Genomic DNA, 25,122 nt, shown 5'->3' with positions numbered 1-25,122 from the left:
TAATGCTGACATTATGATGTTGAACCTGGTATTATTGGTAGCTCAAGTTCTGATTAGGTAAGGTGTATTAACCCTCAAAAACTGAACTCATGAGTTAACAGATGTTCCACAATCATACCTAACAGTTGGCAGGCTGGTGAAACTAATTCTGACTACCCTATTTGTCAAAATCGTGGCTTTTTGAAATGCTTATGCAACTTAGCTTCATTTTACAAGAGCCAAGGTGGCGCAGTGGTTAAATGCAGCACTGCAGGCTACTGCTAGATCAGCAGTTCAGCGGTTCAAATCCCACCGGCTCAGGGTTGACTCAGCCTTCCATCCTTCCGAGGTGGGTAAAATGAGGACCCAGATTGTTGGGGGCAATATGCTGACTCTCTGTAAACCGCTTAGAGAGGGCTGAAAGCCCTATGAAGCGGTATATAAGTCTACTGCTATATATTGCTATATTTTAGTAGGTCAGAAATGCAAAGGGAGGTTCTCTTTCACCTATATTTAAATGCTATGCCCAACAAAATCAACCCAACTGATTGTTTTTCAACCCTACTCTTCCATTTGGTACCAAGGGGGTATCTTTTGAACATCCGCTAGCAAAGGAGAGGAAAAACCTGGGTTGATTTTACAGGGGTTATTGTTGTTACACAGAAGCTGTTCAAATGTCTTCAGAAATGGAGTAGCATGTAAGTAATAAATCCATTCTGGAAAATTCCCTTTTCATTTTACTGATGCCCCTGTGGCTAAATATGGTAACAATGCCTTATTCTGGAGTCACAACTCAAATAGTGGTTGCTTCAACCTTTGTCGTTGACTTAGCATCAAGGGTGATCCCGTTTCAAGATCCTTCCAGTGAGCGATACTTTTGATGGCAACCCCAGTTGAGGTGTTCAAATGACTTCTTTCATTTTGGGCATTTTTAGGGCAATTATTCATATAGGTGATGGGCTTGGAATGACAAAATGTGCAATCCCTGAATTTTTTTACAATCCCTGTAAAAAAGATGTGGAGACTCTAGAAAGAGTGCAGAGAAAAGCAACTAAAATGATTAGGGGACTGAAGGCTAAAACATATGAAGAACGGTTGCAGGAACTGGGTATGTCTAGTTTAATGGAAAGAAGGACTAGGGGAGACATGATAGCAGTCTTCCAATATCTCAGGGGTTGCCACAAAGAAGAGGGAGTCAAGCTATTCTCCAAGGCACCTGAGGGCAGGACAAGAAGCAATGGGTGGAAACTAATCAAGGAGAGAAGCAACTTAGAACTGAGGAGAAATTTCCTGAGAGTTAGAACAATTAATCAGTGGAACAACCTGCCACCAGAAGTTATGAATGCCCCAACACTGGAAGTCTTTCAAGAGGATGTTGGATAGCCATCTGCCTGAAATGGTATAGGGTTTCCTGCCTAGGCAGGGGGTTGGACTATAAGACCTCCAAGGTCCCTTCCAACTCTGCTATTGCATTGTATTGAACTATTGTTAGAATCAACAAAATCTTCTGCTGAAGTCCACAGGTTTGGATGGACGAAAGTTTTAAGAATCTGGACCATGAGCCTTTTCAAACTTCTCACATTTTTTGAGTCTCCATGCTAAATTCAGCGACCGATTTTTCTGGTTTAAAATAATGCTGTTATCAAATAGCAAATTACGACGCCTTATTGGAAGAATCATTTTGCCCTTCAACGAGTAGAGTGGGAATCTCTTATGTGGACTTTCGAAACTGTTCTAATAGCGACGCTGATGCAGCTATATTCCAGCCCGCGTATTCCTCTACGTGTTTCTCATTCTTGAAACTCCAAGCAGCTGCCTTCTACGACAATTCTGTGCTATAAAAGAAATCGCCCGGGTGATAACGTTTTTACAAAATAAGTGAATCAACCCCACATCTGTGGAAAAGATATTTAATTGTAAATAGAAAAAGGTAGGCCAAAGACAGTTTTAAGGGCAATTCTTCCGTATAGGTAATCTAGATGATTTATAAAGTTATACGTTTCATAAAAGCACTGAAAGATAAACAAAGCAAAGCACAAATCAAAATAACAAGGTATACGTGGAAAGAAAGGGAGCTGCACAGAAGCCTGAACAAAGGGTAAAGCGTTTGTAGCACTTGGTAAATCTTTAAGGCAGTATGGTCTGTGAATTATCCGAAAGCCAACCAATCTCTGGATGTTCCTGGGTCTCTGCAGGTCAACACTTGCAGCAGGAAATGCAATGATGTAGACCCAACTACATCAACGGTGACTGATAAGGAAATAAATGTTTATAAATATTTCCTTATGTTGCCTGAGTGCAAGTACAAAGCTCACACAAGACAAGGTGAGGGGGAAGGGGGAGCCATCTCTTTTCTCTTTATATTCAAATCCCATCTACAATGAGATCTACTCTTCATTCCTTTCCATCAGCTGCAAAACCTTTAGTAGGTTTCGTAACATTTGTTCTGGGCTGAAGTCCAGTAAGGATCTATTTTTTGAGGATATATTACAAGTTTCAGGTCTAAAAACATCCTTATTTCTTTTAACAGTGAATTTTTTTTTCATGTGTAAAGGTACTTGGGGTTGGCCTCCTATACCTTGGTATATATTATCCCCACAATAACTTGAAGGCCCAAATCACTCCTTCACAATTTAATATAGGTCAACCATGGCAGACTTCAAACTCTACATCAATAACCGCTGATCATACTGGTTAGCAAATGTGGGTGCTGAGTCCCAATAAACCTGGATGGCGTAGGAGAAGAGAGAAAAGACAGGTAAAAACTGAAAATTTCAAAACGCCATTCACCCGGAAATGGTAAGAATTGTCTCCCCGTGAAGACCACACAAATTAAAACAACATCAGAGCTGTCCAAAATAACAGAAGGCAACCACCCAAACGGCCACACAAAGCTGCCCCTTAGAGGTCAGTCATGATTTAGGACCGTCTTAAAATGCTGTTGGGCGGATAGAAAGGGTGAAAATTACGTGCACCTGTGTGTATTAGTGGTACTGTTACGACTGAGACGATGGGCACAAATGTGAAGGAGGAGCATTTCTTCGGTAAGCTTTGTTGGAAGAAGGGAGTGGAAAAAGCCACAGGGATGGTAGCCGAGCAGAGAGAATGTGGATTTTCGCTTTAGGTAGCTCCTAGATAAAACGCATGCAAGGACTTCAGACTCTTCTATGACCCCTGTTCGTTTTGCAGCCCTAGTGGGAATGTTGTGGAAGAGATGACCTCAATAACTGTGACGAATTTTCTAGCGTTTTAGGCTATCGGTATACAACAGCCACAACCATGGAAAGGAGGAGGGTGAGGAAGTCACTGGTTTGCCCAACTTCCTCTTCTCCAGTCTCATGACCTTCAACGCTTGAGGGATGTCCCCTTGGAGAAGTGTGGTGAGATGCCATTTCTTCAAATTACTTCCTCCCACCCCTTTTTTTATTTTGACAATCTCTAGCAGGTGATAAAATCTTTGTGGGGCATGTATTGTGAACTGTTTTAAGAGGTTTCATCATCGGTACCTGCTGTCAGTTGGCCACTCAGATTAAAGGTATTGTGAGAGATGGACACACTTGTGTGCCATTTACCAACAGATTTCTTGGGAGGACAGCCTGGATATCCAATTCCAGATATCAGCCTATGATCCTTATCCCGCATTTGCATTTGAGGGGGTGGGGGGGTGAATGGAGACAAAGGGTTGCTGTGATGTGAATCTTAACATCCTGTCCAGCAGGTGGCAGCATAGTAGGGGGAGAGGTTAAGCTTAAGAGTTTGGGGGGAAAGGACTTGAAATTTGTTCTCCATCTGCAGAATTATCCCATTACACCCTGAAAATATGATTGGCTGCGCTAAGGGTAATATTTTCATATAGCTAATATATTACATAAATACTAGTTTTTGTTTTCTTTTTCTTCTCCCAAGTTACATCCCTCTAAGAAATAGGGCTCCCGATAGAAAAGAAAAACAATTGACCCACAGTTATTCATCGGCTTCTTCATTTACCCCCTACCCCCATGACCTACAGCAGGGCTGGGCAACTCTAGCAACTTTACGACCTGTGGACTTCAACTCCCAGAATTCCTGAGCCAGGCTCAGGAATTCTGGGAGTTGAAGTCCACAGGTCGTAAAGTTGCCAAAGTTACCCACTTGCAGCCTAGAGGTTTTTTTTTTAATCATAATTTTTCATCCTCTTTCCTGAAAAATACTTATGGAAGATGTATATAGAAATCATAAAAAAAACATGCAGCATATGTACAAACTGAAAATTTTTAAAAATATCAGCTTCATATACATGTCAATCTACTTGAATATATCAGGAATTAAATATAAAAAATTACACTTTTTCTTCCCTAAAAAAAGGGGGGGCATTGTTCGGAGGCCTCGGCCAACTCCTTAAAGCTGTACAAAGGATAATAACAATAATCAGGAAATGAATTTTAGTCAAGGGGTCTAATTCATAGCATTCAAGCTCGGTTCTGTCACATAATTCATTTAACACAGCACAGTTTAAATCGACAGTTATCCTCGTTAAAACTGTTCTGTATCTCAGAAGAGTCATAGTAAACTAAAAATTTAAAAAAAAGTCACAAAAACATTGGCATTGCAGGTTTGTGGATCCCTTCCAAAAAGATTAAACAACTAATTTTGGAACTGTAAAAAAAAAAACTATTTACAGTATTTCTTTTTCTTTTCTTTTTTTAAATATTTTGCACAAAAATGTCTAAATTCTGAGGTTTTTTTTTTATGATACAAGAAAATTCACTAGAGCTCATGGCTTAAGTCCAGTAGCATCTTCTTTGACAAAGAATCTCAGTTCTGCACCTACAATATGCGTTATGCAGAAACAGATTGTTCTGCGGTTGTCTTATCCTGTATAGAATAGAATGCTCACTTCACCCACTCAAACAGCTTCTTTGCTAGTCTGGAGGCGGGACATGGCCTCCAACTTCTGCCTGCAAGCTTCTGCTTCTTGCTCTTTCTTCAAAAGTTGCTGGCGATACTTCTGAGCTTCCCGGTTAGCCTCGTCCAGCTGTTTTTGTAACGTTTCTCTTTCCTAGGAAAGCCGAACAAAAAACATTGTGTTAAAGGAAGTCCCCTCAAAGGGAATGGACCTGATCCTGGAGCACCAGGGAACTATCAGAGGACTGGAAAAGAGCTGATGTGGTTCCCATCTTCAAAAAAGGGGAAAAAAACAGATCCAGGAAACTACAGACCTATTAGCCTGACCTCAATACCAGGAAAGATTCTGGAAAAGATAATCAAGCAACGAATTAGCCTAGAAGCAAACAAAGTAATAGCCAAAAGCCAACATGGGTTTGTCAAAAATAGATCATGCCTGACTAATCTTATTGCATTCTTTGATAATGTGACAAAATTAGTGGACCAGAGGAATACCGTCGATATAGTTTACTTGAACTTCAGTAAGGCATTTGATAAGGTAGACCATAACCTACTACTAGATAAAGTAGAAGAATATGGGTTAGACAGCATCACCACCAGATGGATTTGTAACTGGCTGACCAACCGCACTCAACGTATAGTCCTCAATGGAACTGCATCTTCATGGAGGGAAGTATGCAGTGGAGTACCCCAAAGCTCTGTTTTAGGCCCAGTACTCTTCAACATCTTCATCAATGATTTGGATGAGGGAATAAATAGGGAACTCATCAAATTTGCAGATGACACCAAGCTGGCAGGAATAGCCAACACTCCAGAAGATAGGCTAAAAATACAGAAGGATCTTGACAAACTTGAACATTGGGCACTATCTAATAAAATGAAATTCAATGGTGAAAAGAGTAAGGTTCTACATTTAGGAAACAAAAACGAAATGCACAGGTACAGTATAGGTGGTACCTTGCTCAACAGTAGTAAATGTGAAAGAGATCTTGGAGTCCTAGTGGACAACCATTTAAATATGAGCCAGCAGTGTGCAGCAGCTGCCAAAAGCCAACACAGTTCTAGGCTGCATAAACAGAGGGATAGAATCAAGATCACGTGAAGTGTTAATACCACTTTATAATGCCTTTGGTAAGGCCACACTTGGAATACTGCATTCAGTATTGGTCACCACGATGTAGAAAAGATGTGGAGACTCTAGAAAGAGTGCAGAGAAGAGCAACAAAGATGATTAGGGGACTGGAGGCTAAAACATACGAAGAACAACTAGTTGCAGGAACTGGGTGTCTAGTTTAATAGAAAGAAGGACTAGGGGAGACATGATAGCAGTGTTCCAATATCTCAGGGGTTGCCACAAAGAAGAGGGAATCAAACTATTTTCCAAGGCACCTGAGGGTAGAACAAGAAGCAATGGGTGGAAACTAATCAACAAGAGAAGTAACTTAGAACTGAGGAGACATTTCCTGACAATTAGAACAATTAATCAGTGGAACAAATTGCCTCCAGAAGTTGTGAATGCCCCAACACTGGAAATCTTTAAGAAGATGTTGGATAACCATTTCTCTGAAACAGTATAGGGTTTCCTGCCTAGGCAGGGGGTTGGACTAGAAGACCTCCAAGGTCCCTTCCAACTCTGCTATTGTATTGTATTGTATTTATCATTTTTCATTTCAAAGGTGCAAGAATTTTGGAACGGAGCACATTGCACACCAGAATTAGAAACAGGAACAGGTTTTTTCCCCGAATGCCATCACTCTGCTAAACAACTAATTCCCACAATACTGTCATATTACCAACTAAGACGGTTATTCTCCTCCTTCCTAGTATCTATCTCTTCCCACTGATGACTATAACCATGTTGCTTGTATCTTTAAAATTTAAATTGTTTTAATTGTTTTCTAGTATGATTTGATTGCTTATTAGTAACCTATGACTATCACTATGTGTTGTATCTTATGATATTTGATGAATGTATTCTATTTTATTTTTCTTTATGTACACTGAGAGCATATGCACCAAAGACATTGCTTGTGTGTCCAATCACATTTGGCCAATAAATAATTCTATTCTATTTTATTCAGAGGCTCTTTGACTTGTGACTTAGAAACAAAGTTTTTTAAAAAAATTGCTCTGTACAAAAACGCATGTTGAAACGCATAAATTTAAGCGGTTCAAAAGCAGTTATATTCTGGGAAAGTATAATTACATATATTATTTTGAGGCTGAGATATAGAATCTATCTGGAGAATTGCAAAGAAATATGCAGTTTTTAAGAAATGGAGAGTGAATTAAGTGTTCAAGCCTAAAAATGAATCATGCTTCTTGGAGTAAGCTATATATCAGTAAAATATCTGAAAAAAGAGAAATTACTCATAGACTATATCATGGTTGTGGGACCACACATTGCTATTTTCAAATGATGATGCTGGAACTTGGATTTTTTTTAAAAAAAAAAGAAAGAAAGGAAAACCATCTAGTGTTTTTATTTGATGAAGCAGAACAACTCTGTAGTTTAAAAAAGAAAAACAAATTGAGTTCAAAGCAAGTTATTGGGGCTTGCTTTTCAGAGGGGGCTATTCTGAACCATTTTAAACAGACTGATGTAAAAAGCAGCATACCTGCTTTATTAAAATAATTGTCTCAGCCATCACTTTGTTCTGACCTTTACACACAAAAGCCTTTAAAAAAAAAACCTCTGTGCTTTCACTAACCAATGAATGTCAGTCCTTCCACTGCAATCACCAGGTAGTACTAAAAACAATTGCCCATGGTTTTACTGCAATGAAATGGGGAGGCAAAAATTCAATCTCTCTCCCTTCCCCTTTTCTCTAAGGTGGATATGGGCTAGTCGTTCCCGACTCTAGGGGGCGGTGCTCATCTCCATTTCAAAGCTGAAGAGCCAGCACTGTCCGAAGACGTCTCCATGGTCATGTGGCCAGGATGACTAAACGCCGAAGGCACACAGAACACTGTTACCTTCCCACCAAAGGTGGTCTCTATTTTTCTACTTGAATTTTTACGTGCTTTCGAACTGCTAGGCTGGCAGAAGCTGGGACAAGTAACAGGAGCTCACTCCGTTACGCGGCGCTAGGGATTCGAACCGCTAAACTGCCGACCTTTCTGATCGACAAGCTCAACTTCTTAGCCACTGAACCACCACGTCCCTCAAAAAGAAATGTAAGATGCAGTAATTATAAAACAAGACAAGAAGAAAAATTTGGTGTAGAAAATCAGAATAAAACATCTCAGCTAACAGATTCCTTACTTCGATTTCTGCTGACTCCACCCGATTTTCAATTATCTCAATACATGGTCTTTTCATTGGGGGCTCTTCGCTGATTACTGTTTCCTCTGCAATGTCTGTGGCTGGTACTGTAAGTACTGGAATGGAAATAAGTTTGGATCAAAAACTATATTAGTTAACAATGGTTGCATTTGGATGCTGGGATAGAAGGGGATAGGTAATTACATATTGTTTATTGAATATATGAGTTGAGAGCTTGTCATCTAGCCTAACTCTCTTGCTAAAGACAACTGCAAGCATTCTTTGTCGTTTTAAGTGTTGCCTTAACAACACACCTGCATTGTATTAAGTTAGTTCATTAAAGCAGCCGCATCTTTTTTTACCGGCTCCAGGTGGGGGATCTGGGGCCCGTCACTCTCTCTCAGAAGGAGAAAGGAGCATTAGATATACTCTCCATTTGGAGTTATTTTTTTAAAATAATAATAAAGGTAGAACAAAACTGTTAAAAGACCTGGCTGCTTTAATGAACAACAGAGAGGGGATATGATTCAGGAAACCCTAAGCAACTCTTCGGAATAATGGCTAAACTGTGCATAACCCTTATAACTAGTTTTGTTATGTCATGATTCCATGGACAGAAATGAGATTGTAAAATGTGGAGTTCTCCCCCCCTCCCCACTTTTCTGGAAATTGAGTCTACGATGTAGGCATAAATGTCCACCAGTGCTTTAACCTTCCACCCAATCCTATTCTTCATTATCTGTTTTCTTTAGAGAGCTTTCATGAATATTAAGTTTAACTTAACCAACAAAACAGAACGAGGAAGGAATATTAGATACGTTAGCCACCTTGAGTTGTCTATAAATATAATAAAGGCGGGATATAAAATAATTACATTTCAAAGTATGTTTTTCGGGGGGGGAGGGGAGAAGGACTTAAAAGTTGTATTCCTGGTTTGTACTTACCTTGTTGCCCATCTGGCATGGTCACTATAATGGGTTGACCCATTCCGCTGGTGGGAATGGAATGAAGATTTCCCAGCTGTATCCCGTCTGTTACTATGGTGATAACCTGCTGACCTCCAGAACTAACTACTTGTTGAATTGCACCATCCACAGATTCGGCGGTCACCACTTCTTCTGTAGCCACAACTTTCAAACAAACGAATAAATGAAACATACATAAGCAAGCACTAGGACCTCATGAAAATGTGGCAGTATGGACTATTCTTGTTCACTATTCCAATGGAGTCAGCATAAGTATCTTTCATAAGATACCCCATTCTATTCCATTTTCCCCCATCAGCACATAGAAAACCAGTCCATCTTCTATGCAACCGAGCCTACTCAACCCCACGTTTCCCCCAAAATAAGACAGGGTCTTATTTTCTTTTGACCCCCAAAATAAGCACTTGGCCCTATTTTCGGGGAAATATTATTTTTGAGGTGCAGGAGGCAGCGAACGGCTGCTGCTGCTGTGTTGCAATATTTTCGGTGGAGGGCTTATTTTAGCGCATGCACTCAAAAGCCCAATTGGGGTTATTATCTGGGGAGGTTTTATTTTGGGGTAAACATGGTAGGTTTTGGGGAAGATCTCTTCCCCACCTTTTCTCTGCTAAATTATTTTGTACTTCTGCAAATGTTGAGAGTTTACTGCTTTGTAGAAGTAGCCCAAGCAATCATGCCATCCATCAATCTTATATCTAAGTGTTTCCTTTTTTATTTCTAATGGAACATTCCTCACCCCAAATATTGGAAATGGGATACCTAGAAGTTCCAGAAATTAAATTCCTTTAATCCAACAACTTCTTTACAAGTAAAATACAAGGTGCACAAATTCATAAAGAGTTTTAAAAGAAAAGCAAATGATGTTATTTGACTTTCAGATACCATGTTAACAATCATTATTAATTTTCCCTTAGGCTCTGGGAATTTATATTCTAAATTATTCAGTTCATTTTTACTGCTTCTCTTAGGTTTCAATGCAAGGAACCTAAAATATAAAGTATATCACTACCAATATTAGTTTCAAGAGCTACATCTACATGCATGCTATAGTCTATTAAGAGCAAGCCTTTGAAGTTACTTAACAATCGGAAGGACAATAAAAAAGGCTTTCTTTCAAAAGCTATGGCATACGATTTATGTCAGAAATGTCAGACATCACATAAAATGTGGGCGCTTTCATCTTTGTCATGATTGCTTCCTTATTTACAGTGATGTTATTACTCAATCATGGTCTGCAATTCTTGCTTGCAGCTTATTTCTGCCATTATTGAAAGAATAACGGTAAAACTCGGGATTTTATGAAAAACAAAGTTGTGCCATGACAGAGAGAGAGAGACATAGAAATGTGCTTGCTATGGCTGGCTCCCAGAACCTCTGAGATCATCTTTACTCCTTTATGTTAATACGGCCAACAGAGCCCATTAGTCCCTTCTACCAAAATGTAGAAAGTAAATGATCATAAAGACATATTCCCAGTTGCACCATGATTTACTAGAGGGAATTATGGGTTTGCAGGATTGTTCGTTAGCTCTGCCTGCCTTCTCCCTTGCTCAACAGTCACCTGGCAGCAGTTTCTCCATCAGAGTGCACAAAAGGGACATGCAGGAAACACAACAGGCTGTGTTGAAGAATCAGTTCTTTTACTTCCCTGGAGTATATTTCCATTTTAGCCCATCGTTCTGTATATGGGTTTGTTTTTCTCATCTTTCTAAGCCTGCAGGCAGGGACTGTCCTGTATTTATTGACCTTATGTCAGCCACTCAGGAGCAGGTAATGAAAAAGCTTTCAATAAATTAAAGTCAGGAATATTTTCAGGAAGAAAATCTGATCTTTACACAAATGAAACAATCTCCATAAACGCCGCAATCAATATGTCGCAAAAATTGGCGGGCAAAGCATGATTCAGGTTTTCTCCTTTTTAAGCCCAAGGGGTCAAACTCAAATGATAGATCTTCTTTTCAAAACAAAACAAAAGCCATTTGGTACTAAATATTTACTGTCAATGCTTTGCCCCTCTCCCAAAGCTTCCAGAGACAGAGAGTACAGTCAAATGATATATTACTTTGTAGCAAACTAGTCGATAACCTGGCATTGCCCGGGTATTTATTTATAGGAGGAAAATGTCCGGATCAAACGTAATTTCTAATGCTGGATTTTCCCCCTTACCAGAGGGAGCCCCCTTGTGGAGTACTGTGAAGCCGTTACCATGGCAACTCCACTGCACTGCACAGTAGAAGCCATTTTATGGCAGTACACTAGAAGTCATTTTAAGGCACAACAGGCTGCATCTTAACAGAACACAAACCCAGATGGGTTTTAGGGGTGTCTTACCCCCACAGTATTTGTTTCCAGAGACTAAGTCATCTGTGTACCAAGTTTGGTTGAAATTGCTCGAGACATTCCAGAGTTATGCTGGAACATACACACACACAAACACAGCCGTTTTTATATAGAGAGAGGAAAGATAGAAGATAGGGATCCAAGCCAAGGCAGTTGGCTTTCCTGCTCTGCGTAGAAGTCTGATCCCCCTTTTCTATGGATTAGACTGCAGAAGAAGGCAACTCTGGCTAAGGAAGTAAATTCAGAAGTCACAAGGCTTATTTGTCTTACAATGGACTTGACTCATAATCCGCTTATTTTTTTTTCCACGGAAATAAAAAACCACCTTCTTTTCCATTTAATTTTATTCTTTTTGTTCTTGAGTTAAAGAAATTTGATTACTTAAGTCTGTTTTTATTGTAAGTATGCCACAACAGAAAAAAAACACACACACCGAACTTAAAAAACAAATATACACTGAAATATGGTATTACAGCAATGGTAAAAATTAAACCTGTGTTTTTTTTTTAAACTATGGATCCTATTTTTAGAACAATGTTATTTTTCCTCACCTGGCGTTTCTGATGAGTTGGACAGTGGAGCTGAGGCTTCTGCTAAGGCAGCCAGAGTTGCCAGAACTGAAGTTGAGGAATTGCCAAACTGGACAGCAGACATTCCACTCTCATCTATAAACACACAATCCATAAAAATCATGTCAGAAAGTCACATAATTCTACTCGCCCATTTCATTCGAAATCATTTTTTCCCCCTCAGAATGATATAAGCCTTGAACTCTCAATCAAACACACCCCATATTCAGTTCAGTAGCAAGCAGAGATTTATTCCTTTTCTGGAGGCAAAAGTAGACTGAAGTGAAATAAACGGAGTGGCACCAGCAGAATTCCACACAAATAGAGAGAGTGCTTTGACATCAAACTGTGGGCTCAAAGCCAAACTTTAGACAATGTTAAAATCATCCCATGCTGTTTGAGCTGATATGAACAATCCAAGAGATGACAACAGCAGCAAAAGAAGCAACGTATCTGATACGGTTTTAGCACAATCTAGGAGCACAGCAAGGAGCTTACCAGGCAACTGGACACAATCATATGACGTGTCTACCGCCTGATCAAGAATAACTGTGGCTTGTATGGAAATTGCTAAATAAGACTGCACACTGGAGTAGGAAGATCAATTTAAGAAAATGGGGATTCCCTATAAAAGATAACTGTGTGAATGTAGAGAAGAACAACCCATCTCACATATGGGAAGGTGCGTATGATGTGCTTCAGCATGTACAGAGGAAGACTTCACGCTGGTGAGAGAAAATGCTATTGATGTGGCCCGATGCTGGACAAGTGTCATTAAAATTTAATGTATTTTACATACTTTCTGTGCATGATATATTTCTATGAGCTATTTTACACCTATTTTTACTTGCTCAGTATTGAATGATGTGCGTCTGTAACTTGAAAGTGCTTCTGACGCGAAGAAAGAAAGCGCAACCTTATTCCCAATTTAATAGAGTGAGCAAGGAATTTGCAATCCTCAGTGACACTGAATATCTGCTGTACACAAGACCGGCTGCAGAGAATACTCCACCTGTTAGATTCACAACTCCGCCAGGCCCAATGATGAACTGTGGCGTTGCTGCATGAATCGTCACTGTATCGGGGCTTTCAGGATTCGTGTTGATTTGGTTCTGCATTGCGATCTGTGATCGAAAACAACACAACAACAACAGTGCTTTGTTTTTACACTTATTGTAGGGGCAGGGAAGGGGAATGAATTTTAAGATGAATATAGTACATAGCAGATGTTCATAAATTATACATTAAATCTCAGACAGAATAGCAGTCAACAGCTTAATATAACCTACAGCTCATGCGCAGTGTGTTGTTATTCGCTAATATATATTCAATATGGAAAAATATCTTGCAGACAAGTATTCAGAATAAATGCATCAGTTTCAAGAGGGAACAGAGTATGATAATAAAGAAACAAGGATTGAGGGCCAGGGAATCAATTGTATATATAACACCACAGCCTAGAGCAGAGGTCCCCAACCCATGGGGTTTGCGATTGGGCCATGGAAAAAGCCAACAAGTGTGCACCACGCATACTCACTTGTACGAGCAGTGGGTGAGCACATGCACACATGCTCACCCACACACATTTGCATGAATGGCAGGCTTGCAGGCCACTCACCCAAATGAAGCTGGACGGGCACTTGTTGGCTGCTTGCACGAACCATCACATTGCCCCCACCCTGCCGATCCGCAAAGCTGGAAACATTGGGGAACTCTGGGCCTAGAGATTAAGCTACAAGAGTCTGGAAAAGCCTAACAAATAGTAGGTTTTGAGTTACCTGTAGAATTTCTGCCAAGTCTTCAAATCCATTGTCTATGGCAATGTCTAGCGCAGTCTTGCAAAATTTACTTTGGGTATGGACATCTGCTCCGTACTTTATTAAGAGTTCCACTACTTCCTGATGATTGTGCTCCGTGGCCCAATGCAAAGCAGTCATTTTCAGCATGTCCTTTGCATTTACATCTGCACCATGCTACAAAACATATTCAGTTAAATTTCTTTCAAAATGGAAAGAAGCAGTCAAATTTTAGAGTAAGCATTACTTCAAGTTAATATACTGTAGATAATTAATGTAACTAATTAATCAATCCATTGTTGCCTAGAATTGTTGGGCAGACACATTGTCAAAACGGCTCATCTTAGAAAGTAAATGGCAGAAGATAAAATCTGGTGTGCGATGACTTGTGTGCCTCTCAGCATGGTTTCAGTCATTTTTTCCCTTCAAAAATAAATCTCTTCATCTAAACATAATGCTGATAAGACGTCATCTGCTATTATTAGTCTGATAACATAAAGGAAAGTCTATAATTTCCAGTGCAAGTAATTTTTAAAAAGAATTTTGGACTGCTGCTGTAGAATTTTCAGAGCGCAAAATACAAGGAAGGCCTTGAAGCAGGAATATTGGTGGGCAGTTTCGTGACGAATTATTTTGGTTAGAAATGGCAATTGTAAAACCATTAACTTGGGGAGATTTCTTAGATAATATTCTTTATCTTTTTCCCCCCTGCTATGGAAAAATTATTTGAACATACTGCCAAATTTTAATGAACGTATCATCGATCATAGTTTTTTAATGTAATAGTGTTTTAATAGGCCATACAGGATTTAAATCATATTGTTCCTATGGCCTGATTTTAGGCGGCCTACAAATGGTAACCACTTTGTACATGCACAAAATGGTGCTATTGATTCTCCTACATCCTTCATTTGTAGAGAAGGTCTGGAGCAAGTCCAGTAAATTTCAATGTGCATTGATTGGTTTTTTTTTTTAATCTTCCCATGTGCTTTTTTGGTGCCCGGAAATGTTCTGAAAAACTCCTCTAGATACTGCAGAAAAAAAGAGTCTTCAGTCTATTAGCAATTACAGTGGTACCTTGGTACTCAATTTCTTTGAAACTCATCAAATTTGATACTCAACATATTTTGACATAAAAATGTTGCCCTGGTATTCAATGCCCAAACTAGAACCTGTCGGTGTCAGCTGCCTTGTGATTCACTACATTATTCTTTATGGGAAAAATTGTTTGGTACTCATTGTGCCTTCCAGAACCAATTAACAATGAGTATCGGATACCAATGTATGTCCAACTCTGGTATAGGTAATAATAAATGGAGAGCTTTTTCTTTTTACCTTAAGCAAAACTTCTACAATGCTTGCATGGCCTTCTGAAGCTGCCATGTGAAGTGGTGTCCGATCCACTTTGGTCCTTGCATCTCGACTTACTCCTGCTCGTAGTAACACTTCTGTAGTTGAATAGTGGCCATACTGTGCTGCTAGATGAAGTGGAGATGTTCCCAGCTGCAGCGGGAGATGTAAAATAGGATATTGGCACATAATTACCCTCTTATTTAACAACACTAAAAATATCACATTCATTTTTGGGTACCATTATTTTTTTAAAAAAAAATTATGGAAATTCTGACGTATTGGGCTGTTTTTAATCTTATTATTTTCCTAACTTTTTGCTTTGAAGTAACTAATCTTTGCTCTCCATAATCCTATAATCCTTTCCTATAATCTTTCCTTTCATCCTAAATTAGAAAGGAACCGCTAACTCTTCTTTACAATAGTGTTTTGCCCAATCTCACAAATATCCAGTTCTAAAGGAAAGTTGCATTTTCTTTTAATTAAACACAGTATTGTTGTCATCAGGCAAGCAATACAATCATCATGATTTCAGAGTTAAAATCTCAGTGATGATAATGACCTGACATTTTAGCCCAGCAATTTTTTCGTGCTCATCAAAACCAGAAGGCAACATTTTGAAAAATTGTGATGAGCTGCTGCATCCTACATATTGTTCTTTTGGGGGTTTTTTTCCTATTGGATTTGATCCCCCCAAATAGGAAATCGAAGCAGAAAAAGTACCGATTGAGTACTTATGAGTAGTACTCAATCGGTACTTTTTAGTAGCACTCCCAAAAGGCTGGACACTGAAATCTCAGTTCTAAACCAAGGTTTGAGGTTTGGAAAGAATATGCCAGAAGTTCCTACTTAATGCTAAGCTTTTTCTTAGTAAATAAATAATGAGGGTAATTGGATAGTATGTTCCAGCAACTTTGTTCATGAACAGTAAATCTGTTTTCTTGTCACAGTCCATGACCAATATTTCCATACATGACCAATCTAAGAAAAAAACCCGATCAACTGAAAAGTGGAACGTCATCAATTTTTTAAGACCGAATAAATCTATTGGGCACCAACTTCATCTGGATGAACAATTAATGAAGGCAAGCAGTACTTATTTAACCCAAGATAATCTGGCTGCATTTGTATCTCCATGATTATGTTATTCAAAAAGATGAAAATTCCCTTGAATCACACATGCTTTCTTAGGAAAACATGCTTACGTCTGTGCAGTTTCCTTGGCAGCAATATGAAAAGCTCCAACAAAATGAACACAGCAAACACAAACCACCAAACATGTGATTTTGTTTTTGTTCTTTAATGGTGTTTTTACCCAATCTGTAGTAAAAGGTGCTCCATTGGCCATCAAAACGCGAACTTCATCATCTTGGCCAGCTCGAGCAGCTTCTAAAAGCTTCTTTCCCAAATCTACCAAGGACATCTAAAAAATATTTGACATTTAAAACAATTGTTAAATGTAGATAATTTATGAAAGAAGCAAATACTACCATCCTTCTAGAACATACCATAGCCAGAGTGTGCAGCAATCTTGCCCATAGAGGTCCTATAAAACAAATAACTTGGAAACATTTTCTCTAGTTTTGCTTGTTTTAAAACTTTTCATGCCGACTCCCTAATTTATATTGACCTACTGGGATGTGCAGCTCTTGCTAGGAGACAGATAAGTGGATAGTTTTGTGGTGCAACAAGACAACACTAGTGAAGACCAGCACCTTAATCATTGTACCTACAGCGTCTTCACTATTGGAACTCCTTTGCCCTAAAGGAGAATGATTGCTGACTGTTTTTGTTCACTGTTTTAGGCTTCTAGCCTCATAGTCAACCATTACACCAAACTGGCTCTCTATTTAATTATTTAAATCTCTTAATTTTTAGAAATGTTATCTCTGTGACATTTAAGATATTTATGCATGTAATCCTTCATTGTATGTGATTATAAAATAGATTGAATCCATTTGAATAGAAATTGCATTTTGTAGAACTTTCTTTCTGTTCTTGTCGCCTCTTTGCCCAGCAAAGCCAGGACAAAATTTCTGCATGACGAATGGAATGTTGAGTTGCCATCTACTCAACGAGAAATTGACTTTCTGAGAGCAAAATCACTTAAACTGTTCCATGTGTGCACTTCCAGCAACAAGTACTATTTACAAGAACACATGGAGAAAATGCAAAACTAGCTTGTTAGGATTCCAATGTAAATGTATTTAGGACTTAAGCCGCACTAAACTTAGGCTTCAGCTACATAAGTGCTGTGAAAATTTGCATTCCTAAGTCTAAAATACTATAGTGAACACAGAAAAGTGCCACACTTCAATATCAAAACATTACTAAATTCTGCTAAACACCTACAGATCACTGGCAATACTCAAATCTCATTTTTTCCCCACAGATCCAAACTCTCAAAGCTTTTATCAAGCTACAGTGAAGCTCTGAATGAAAATTTTAGTGGCCTAAGCATTTAGAAATTCCAATTGTTTCTGCTCAGATTCAGAGCTCTAGAATGTTCTTGAATACTGTAATTGTTTTTGTTAATACACATATACCTCTACCTTCAGAGGCCTTTTGCTCTAGTTCAAATCCAGCAACCACTGTGCTTCATTTTGCAAATTCATAGCTAGATAATAGCATATCTGGAAAGGAGCAACATGTAATAATGGGGAATACTGTCATTCCTTTGATTTGATTGCTTATTAGTAACCTTTGTGTGTTCAATCACACTTGCCCAATAAACTATTCTATTCTATTCCATTTCATCCCATCCCACCCTACCCTATCCATATTGCCCTTGACAGCTTTCAAGAATCCAAAATATTTTTATTTGCGCTGGTTCGTAATACGTCAAGTACCAGTTGTAAAATCTTGGGGATACCGGCATGCTTATTTACGTGAAGAAATTCCCAAATGTTTATTAGGGCCATTTGAATATTCATCTCTCTTCCTCCAAAGGAATGCCAAATTCCAAAGAACAAACAGAAAATAAAATATTTAATATGCATCAAAATCCTCTTTGGCCCCAGTTCCTCTTCCTAAAATGATTAATAGCTAATTTTCTCATTTATTAAAATTAGGTTTTCTTGAAGGCTATAAAAAGTAACGGGAGAAGGCATTTAGTGGAGTTACTTTGCCAAATTGTTACAGCAATGCAGTATTGACACCATAGCAACCAATTGTAAAGATTTTTTTCTGGTGATAGTTGCTTAATTTAGAATGTATTTATATATCTTTTGTTTATTTATTAACTTGTTTTATTTTGTAGCCCTTTCTGGTGTTTGAGAGAATCTTAGAAGAATATGAACAGAAATGGGAACTACAACTAATATTCGCCACTAGTTGGCGGTTATTGTACATGGCAGATGTTAAACAAGGATCATACCTGTATCTCATTATCTCAATTCTGGAATTCATGAAACCATTTATTCTTGACACTGTACTTGAAACATGTCAGAAATCAGTATAGAACAGGTGCGCTGTTTATTGTTTTGTGTCTCAGCAGTGCATCTTAAATTTAAGTTAGTAACTTTTAAAAATGAGCCACCAATGAACTACTTACTATCCAAATCTTTAAAATGTGCAAGTCTACTTTTCTACTCAGGAACCATAAAGGAAGACTTTGGGTTTTTTTTGTTAAATCCAAATTGGCTGCTTCTTCCAAATCAAGGCTCATAATCAAGCATTATTTGAAAGTAATTTCATAAGTGGCTGTAGATCTAACATTAATTCACTAGTGTTCATGAATTATGGCTTGCTCAGATCTTCATGGTTTTGAAAGAGTTACCTGGGAATGAAGCCAATATTGACTATGGATTTGTCAACGTAATTTTTAAACTTAATTGCTAAACAATTTTGTAATATTAGTTTTACTGAAACATCAACTGATGTTATATTTTTTGACATGCTGGAGAAAGTGGGGAGCAATGCAATTCCAAGGCCCTCCTAATGCAGGTATGTGTAAAATGGTGGTACAGGTGTATTACTGCATCTTCAATATTTGAATAGATATCCTAGGATTTCTTCCTCTTAAACTACTTCATATTTGCAATGAGTTTTCCCATTCCATATTATATTGTTTTAAATACAACTTTATATAACACCCTCAGCTTTTTGCCTGGTGGCACTCAAATTAAAGTGTTAAATGCGGTAAGTTTTTCATGTGGAAGGATTATGTACCACATTATATTTCAAATGTCTACCTTGTTTGGGTCTTGGAGTTCTAATAAAATGCAAAACCCTCCACTGATGTCTGCACGACCCCATGGCATACTGTGTATTCTGGCAGACTTCACAAACGAAGCCAATTGACATCAGAGATGAATTGGCTCAACTCCCGTTTCAGGGGGGAAAATGCTGCAATTCTGCAGAATTTCCTCTGGAGCTGCAGAGCAGGAAGTTTTCCTTTGGTTGGACTCATCCCCTCTCCTGTCTCCTATGGTTACCCTGCACCTTTTGAAACGAAAGGTTGCCTGGCTGTCCTTTCCTGTTTGCTGGCTAGGATAAGGAGTGGTTTTGAATAACAGCCCATTAGTAAATGCAGGGGGGAAAAGAAGAAAAAGGAAAGGGTAGGGCGCCAGTTAAGGACCATCTCAAAAACGTTTATGACCAACTGGAGGAAGTATTGGCCAGGTCAGGGAAGGGAAATCAACCAGACTAGCCAACCATAACCCAGTGGCATACTGCGCTCCCAAGTGGAAAGATGTGGGAGAAGGGCATTTTAGTAAATCAATACACACACTAAATGGATGGACAAGAATATATCATCACAAAATTGGTTACTTATGGGAAAAAATCTCATCAGAGCATTTTCAAATTTTACTCTTAAGCACTCTTAGTAATATATTTTCACAGTAGTGTTATCAATCCAGAGCTGTTTGCTTGTTTACTTGTTAATGTTTGAATATGTTTGTCCAATATGTCTGCATTCATATTAAGGAGCCAATTTTACTGATTTCAATTGGGTTTACTTTGAATAAATGTGGACTAAATTTCAGTGGTTTAACAGCTTCTTGAAAGTGAATACATGAGATCAACTTTGAGTGAATCATGAATTAAGGGGGAAAGTCTGAAGAAAGGTAATTGTATATATGTAGCTTCTTAGAAACAATTCAAAAAGCCAATCTCTATACATCAAAATTAAAATGTCTCTTACATTCAATTTGCTGACGGCTGAAAAACTAGTCTCAATTTTTTATCAGAGGAATAGCTTTATTGAAAACAATGAGGCTACAGGAAATGTCTAAGCAAGGAACTCATCAAAGGTCTCAGCTGTATACACAAGCCAATTTGATGCAATGATAATAAACTTAAATGGGACTTGCACAACCCTGAGTATCACATACCGTACAAATTTAGGAACTCCAGAAATGAGGGTCTCTATGCTGAATATGTAAAATAAATGGAACTGGCACTCTAATTCAAAAGCACACCATGGGGTGCGTTTACCATTAAGTATGGGTTCCAAAAATAGATAGATCAGGCACTTTAACTTCTAAATTATTTTCCTGGGGCTCCGAGCAGATCTAAAACAAATCTAAAGTTAAGTACAATAAAAGGCAAATGTGCTTAGCTGTGCAACATGATCCATAAACCAAGAAGCCAGGTTTCGATTCAACAGGCAAATAAAATCCCCTTTTAGGAAGGAAAGAGAACAGATCTCTTAATTACAGGGAGAAGAAGAGATCCTGGATAAGGAAACTCTGAGTTAGAGGCGGGTGACAAGAGGGGAAGATAGGAAGGACTGTATTTATAGAGCAGCCAAAACAGGTATCTGGTGGGAATCTGTTCCTTGGGCTTCCTGGAATGGGAGGATTTCAAAGACAGCCCAAGAGGCCAGAGGTTCTTGCAGCTCGTACTAATAACCAAGTTTGAAAGCAGCCAGCATTCCTCCCTCCCTAAGAGGGAAGAGGCAAGCAGAGGCCATCAAGACGTTGCTCAACCCCCATCATAGGAGACCCAATCCTGGGCTTGTTCCTGGCAAAGCAGCCCCATTCCACACAAACCCCCTTCCTCCCAGTTTTTTCCTCCGAATGTCATCCCCCTGCCATCACTCTGCTTAACAACTAATTCCCACAACACTGACAAATAATTTATTAAGACTGTCTTACTATTATTCTTCTCTTCCTTCCTACTATCTATCTCTTCCAACTTATGACTATAACCATGTTGTTTGTATCTTTCAATTTATATTGTTTTTAATTGTTTCCTAATACCATTTGATAGTCACAGTCAAGATTACTAATAAGCTAAGTGCTGTATCTTTTATTTATGAATGTATTTTATTCTCCTTATGTACACTGAGAGCATCTGCACTAAAGACAAATTTCTTGTGTGTCCAATCACACTTGGCCAATAAAGAATTCAATTCTATGCTATGCTATGCTATTCTTCCATGCTAGGCTATGCTATGCTATGCCTATTTCTATTTCTATTACCAAGTTTGGAAACAGCCAGCATTCCTCTCTCCCTCCCTAAGAGGGAAGAAAGAGGCAAGCAGAGGCCATCAAGTCGTTGCTCAACCCCCATCCACAGGAGACCCAATCCCGGGCTTGTTCTTGGCAAAGGCAGCAGCAGCCCCATCCCACCCAAACTCCCTTCCTCGTACCCGCCCCCATCGCTTAAACCCACCCCCCACGATTTAAAACTTTGGAAGAGACGATCCACTCCCTCCCTGCCACCCAAGAGGGGGAAGGGGGGGGGAGAAAAGGGGCGCCCGGGAGCGCAGGGTTGGCGGGCGGCGCGTGATGTAGGAGGGGGAGGGGGGAAAGAGACACGGGCCCGACACGCGTCGGAGGGAGGGCACGTGTGAACGCCTGTGTGTGGGGGTGGAGGGGGAAACCAGGACGGGGGTCGCCAGCCCCTCCCCCCTCCTCCTCGACACCCCTCCCCCCCCTCAGCTCCTTCCCGCCCGGAGAAGCGGCCTGCCCGGCCTGGTGCCCCCTCCTCCCCCACCCCCACTCCCGCCTGTGCTTCTCCAAGCGGCGGCCCCCGAGCGCCCGATCCCCGGAAGGCCTCTCCCGTCCCCGCTTTTTCCCCCCCGACAGGAAATCCTGGCTGGGAAGGAGCGGAGGGAGCCGCGGTAAGCGCCGGGTTCCGGGGGAAGTGGAATTATTTTTTACCAGCGAAGAAGCGACCAACTTCCACATCCGGTAACACGGGCCCCCTCTAGACAAAAAAGGCGCAGACTGACCTGGAAAAGCTTGGCCGGCCCGGCCATCGGAGGTGAGGCTGAGGGGGGTGGGGGCGCGTGTGGAGGAAAAGGGAGAAGGGAAGAGGGAAGGGGCCTCCCCTTACCGTGTCGCCCGCGCCCGGCCGCCGCCCGACCGAACGACGAGCAGGGCCGCCCGGAGCCCGCCGCCGCTTCTCATAGGGCGCCCGAAAAGCCCCGCGAAAAAGTCCCCCGCTCGCGCGCGGCGGAGGGACACGGGCGGCCGCGCTCGCGAGCGCTGAGGCGAGGAAGGAAGGGAGGAGGAGGAGGAGGAGAGGCCCGCAGGGGAAGAGCGCCAGTCAGGGGAGGAGGAGCAGCAGCGGCAGCAACGAGCCGCCGCTCCGCCGCGGTCCTCTCGGGGCGCTGCTCCCCTCATGGGGACGCGGGGGGTTTATCGCATCGTAGTCAGCCCCCTTTCCCTCAACGGGCGCTGATAGGGGGGGAAAAAACGGGGTTGTGTGTGGGGAGGGGGGGGAAGGAAGAAGACTCGGCGGAGGGATACGGCTACCTGAGAGTCCGACTGCGCAGGCGCGGGGCGCGGGAGAAAGGGAAGAGCCGAGGCGAAAGAGGGAGACGCCATGTTCTGCCGACGCTTTTTTTTCTCCCCCCCCCTTCCCTTTTCCCGCTCGAAAGGTGGAGGGGAACCGCCGGCGCGCCTGCGCGTTGCGGGGCGCGCGAGAGTCTGAAGTTGTTCTGTGAGGCGCTGCTGCTTCCTCACTTGGGAGCGCAAAGAAGTGTGACGCACATAAACACACATACCACATACCACACACACCTCTCCACCAGTCCAGTGGGGAGAATGAAGGGGTGAAATGCAGGATTTAAATCTTGCAACGGCCTTTCAAACTCCCGAACACACACACACACCGAATTAGCCTTGCCTTTGACATTTCTTTTATTTTTTTATTTCCAGACTGCCCCCCAAAAAAACCCAAAGCCTGACTTAAATTATCCTTAATTAATTAATCCTTAAATTGCAGGAACTTTTTTTTACTTTCCGTGGTATCTCCATTATTTTGGGCTGGTGCTTCCAAAGGAGCGTAATGCATCTTGATTGTACAAAAAAAAATCAGCAATTGGAGCTAGGAAAGTGAATATACAGGTAGTCTTCAACTTATGACCAGATTTGTATTAAGCCATGAGCAGAGAAATAATGAATATGGCTGTAAATTGTAATTGCGCAAGGCATTTGTACCCAGATGACATACTGTTTAATGCAAGGGTGCCCAAACTTGGGAACTTTAAGACTTGTGGACTTCAATTCCCAGAATTCCCCTGGTTGGGGAATTCTGGGAGTTGAAGTCCATAAGTCTTAAAGTTCCCAAGTTTGGACACCCCTGGTTTAATGGAAGATGGATTGTTTGTATTAAAATAATAATAAAAAAATAAAAAACCTTATGACCAGAACTGAGCCCAAAATTAATGTTGCTGAGTTGAGAAATTGGTTAAGCGAGTTTCACCCCATTTTACGATTTTTCTTGCCAGGATTATTGAAGTGAACCGCTGCAGTGGTTAAATTATTAGTAACACAGTTCTTAAGTGAATCTAGCTGCCCCCATTGACTTTGCTTGTCAGACGATTACAAAGGGGGATCACGTCACCCCCGGGATCTTGCAACCTTCATAAATGTGTCTCAGTTGTCAAGCATCTGAATGTAAATCACATGACCATGGGGATGGTCTTAAGTGTGAAAAATAGTCATCAGTCACTTTTTCAGTGCTGTTGTAATTTTGGAGGGTCACTAAGCGAACTGTCGTAAGCTGAGGACTGCCTATACAGAGGTGTCCAGTCTTCTGGAGCTCTGCTTTATGTCCCTAACAAGGTCCCTGATATTATGGTCCATTGCGTAGCTGGCCCGATGTTTAGACTAGATTTGATTTTTTTTTTTGTCCACATATCGACTCTCCAAATAATCCAGATGTGTATTATTAAACATTGCGCGATGTAAACTATTCCAAGTAAAGCTGCCTTTTGCAATTGGTTGCATATTTATTTGCCATTTTTTTTGTCCACATATCTAGTCTTTCCCAAGAACCCAGATGTGTTTTGTTTTTAATATTAAACATTGCAGGATGTAAAATATTCCAAGTAAAGCTGCCTTTTGCAATTGGCCAATGGTGATTTTGTCAATGCAGTTGGTATTCAAGTGGTTTTGAAATTGCAACCAAGGCTCCTATTACTCTTGGTACTGCCTTCTTTTGCAGGCCTTTATATTTACTGATCTTTGATTTTCTCCAGTTCTTCTGTTTCGGCTATATTGCAATGTCCACTGTCCAGAGATTTTGGCAGATATTTATCTGCTTGAACTACAAAGCCTCAGCAGTTTAGCTTCCATTTTCTAGTCACCAGGAGCCAATGCTGACTTGAAAGCACAAAATTATTACCACTATTATAACTATATCATAATGTGCATTGTTATATATAAGCTAGGAAATTGTTCCATATTTATCAGATGCTATGCTAACTAGTCTTTGATTTTTGTTTCAGGCAACTTACTACTTGAGACAAATCTGAAACATTTTGAAGATGAAAAGGTGTTCATCTCTTTACACAAGAGGATCTTGTATTTACCAATAGATCATTTTGGATAAATTCCAAAGGCCATCCAATTAGACAACAGAACAATGACTAATTTACCATGAAGATCCTCAAGTAAGAAAACATATCCCATTACTTGATGTAGGAAAACAACCTAGAGTTGACATAATGGATTATATACAGACTCTCTAGGATTTGCAATGTAACCTGAACT

At 40.3% G+C, this 25,122-nt stretch overlaps 2 protein-coding genes across 7 annotated transcripts in view; one reads left to right on the top strand and one right to left on the bottom strand.

The window, feature by feature from the left end:
- Positions 1-1,875: 1,875 nt before the first annotated feature.
- On the bottom strand, positions 1,876-23,248 carry GABPB1 (GA binding protein transcription factor subunit beta 1). Of its 5 annotated transcripts, none has more exons than XM_032233670.1 (9): positions 22,879-23,248; positions 16,485-16,592; positions 15,155-15,322; positions 13,802-13,996; positions 13,036-13,147; positions 12,006-12,119; positions 9,073-9,258; positions 8,129-8,244; positions 1,876-5,017 (listed from the first exon to the last, which is right to left on the bottom strand). In XM_032233670.1, exons 1-9 carry the CDS (start codon positions 23,125-23,127, stop codon positions 4,865-4,867), a joined length of 1,401 nt encoding a protein of 466 aa, XP_032089561.1. In that variant the 5' UTR covers positions 23,128-23,248; the 3' UTR covers positions 1,876-4,864. The 5 variants fall into 5 exon arrangements, with proteins under 5 accessions (XP_032089561.1, XP_032089564.1, XP_032089563.1 ...); XM_032233673.1 differs by lacking the exon at positions 22,879-23,248 and adding an exon at positions 22,457-22,836; XM_032233672.1 differs by lacking the exon at positions 22,879-23,248 and adding an exon at positions 22,353-22,433.
- USP8 (ubiquitin specific peptidase 8) overlaps positions 22,297-25,122 on the top strand; it is a 37,397-nt gene continuing 34,571 nt past the window's right edge. The window contains exons 1-3 of one of the 2 annotated variants that reach the window (XM_032233669.1): positions 22,297-22,384; positions 23,351-23,472; positions 24,858-25,022. The gene's annotated coding sequence lies outside the window, so the exon portion shown is untranslated. The remainder of the gene's footprint in view (positions 22,385-23,350; positions 23,473-24,857; positions 25,023-25,122) is intronic. The other variant, XM_032233667.1, reaches the window with a different exon arrangement.

Source organism: Thamnophis elegans, chromosome 16 (assembly GCF_009769535.1).
Source record: "Thamnophis elegans isolate rThaEle1 chromosome 16, rThaEle1.pri, whole genome shotgun sequence".
NCBI classification, from domain to species: domain Eukaryota; kingdom Metazoa; phylum Chordata; class Lepidosauria; order Squamata; family Colubridae; genus Thamnophis; species Thamnophis elegans.
The sequence above is the reverse complement of the archived record's forward strand: the minus strand, read 5'-3'. Positions and strand labels throughout refer to the sequence as shown.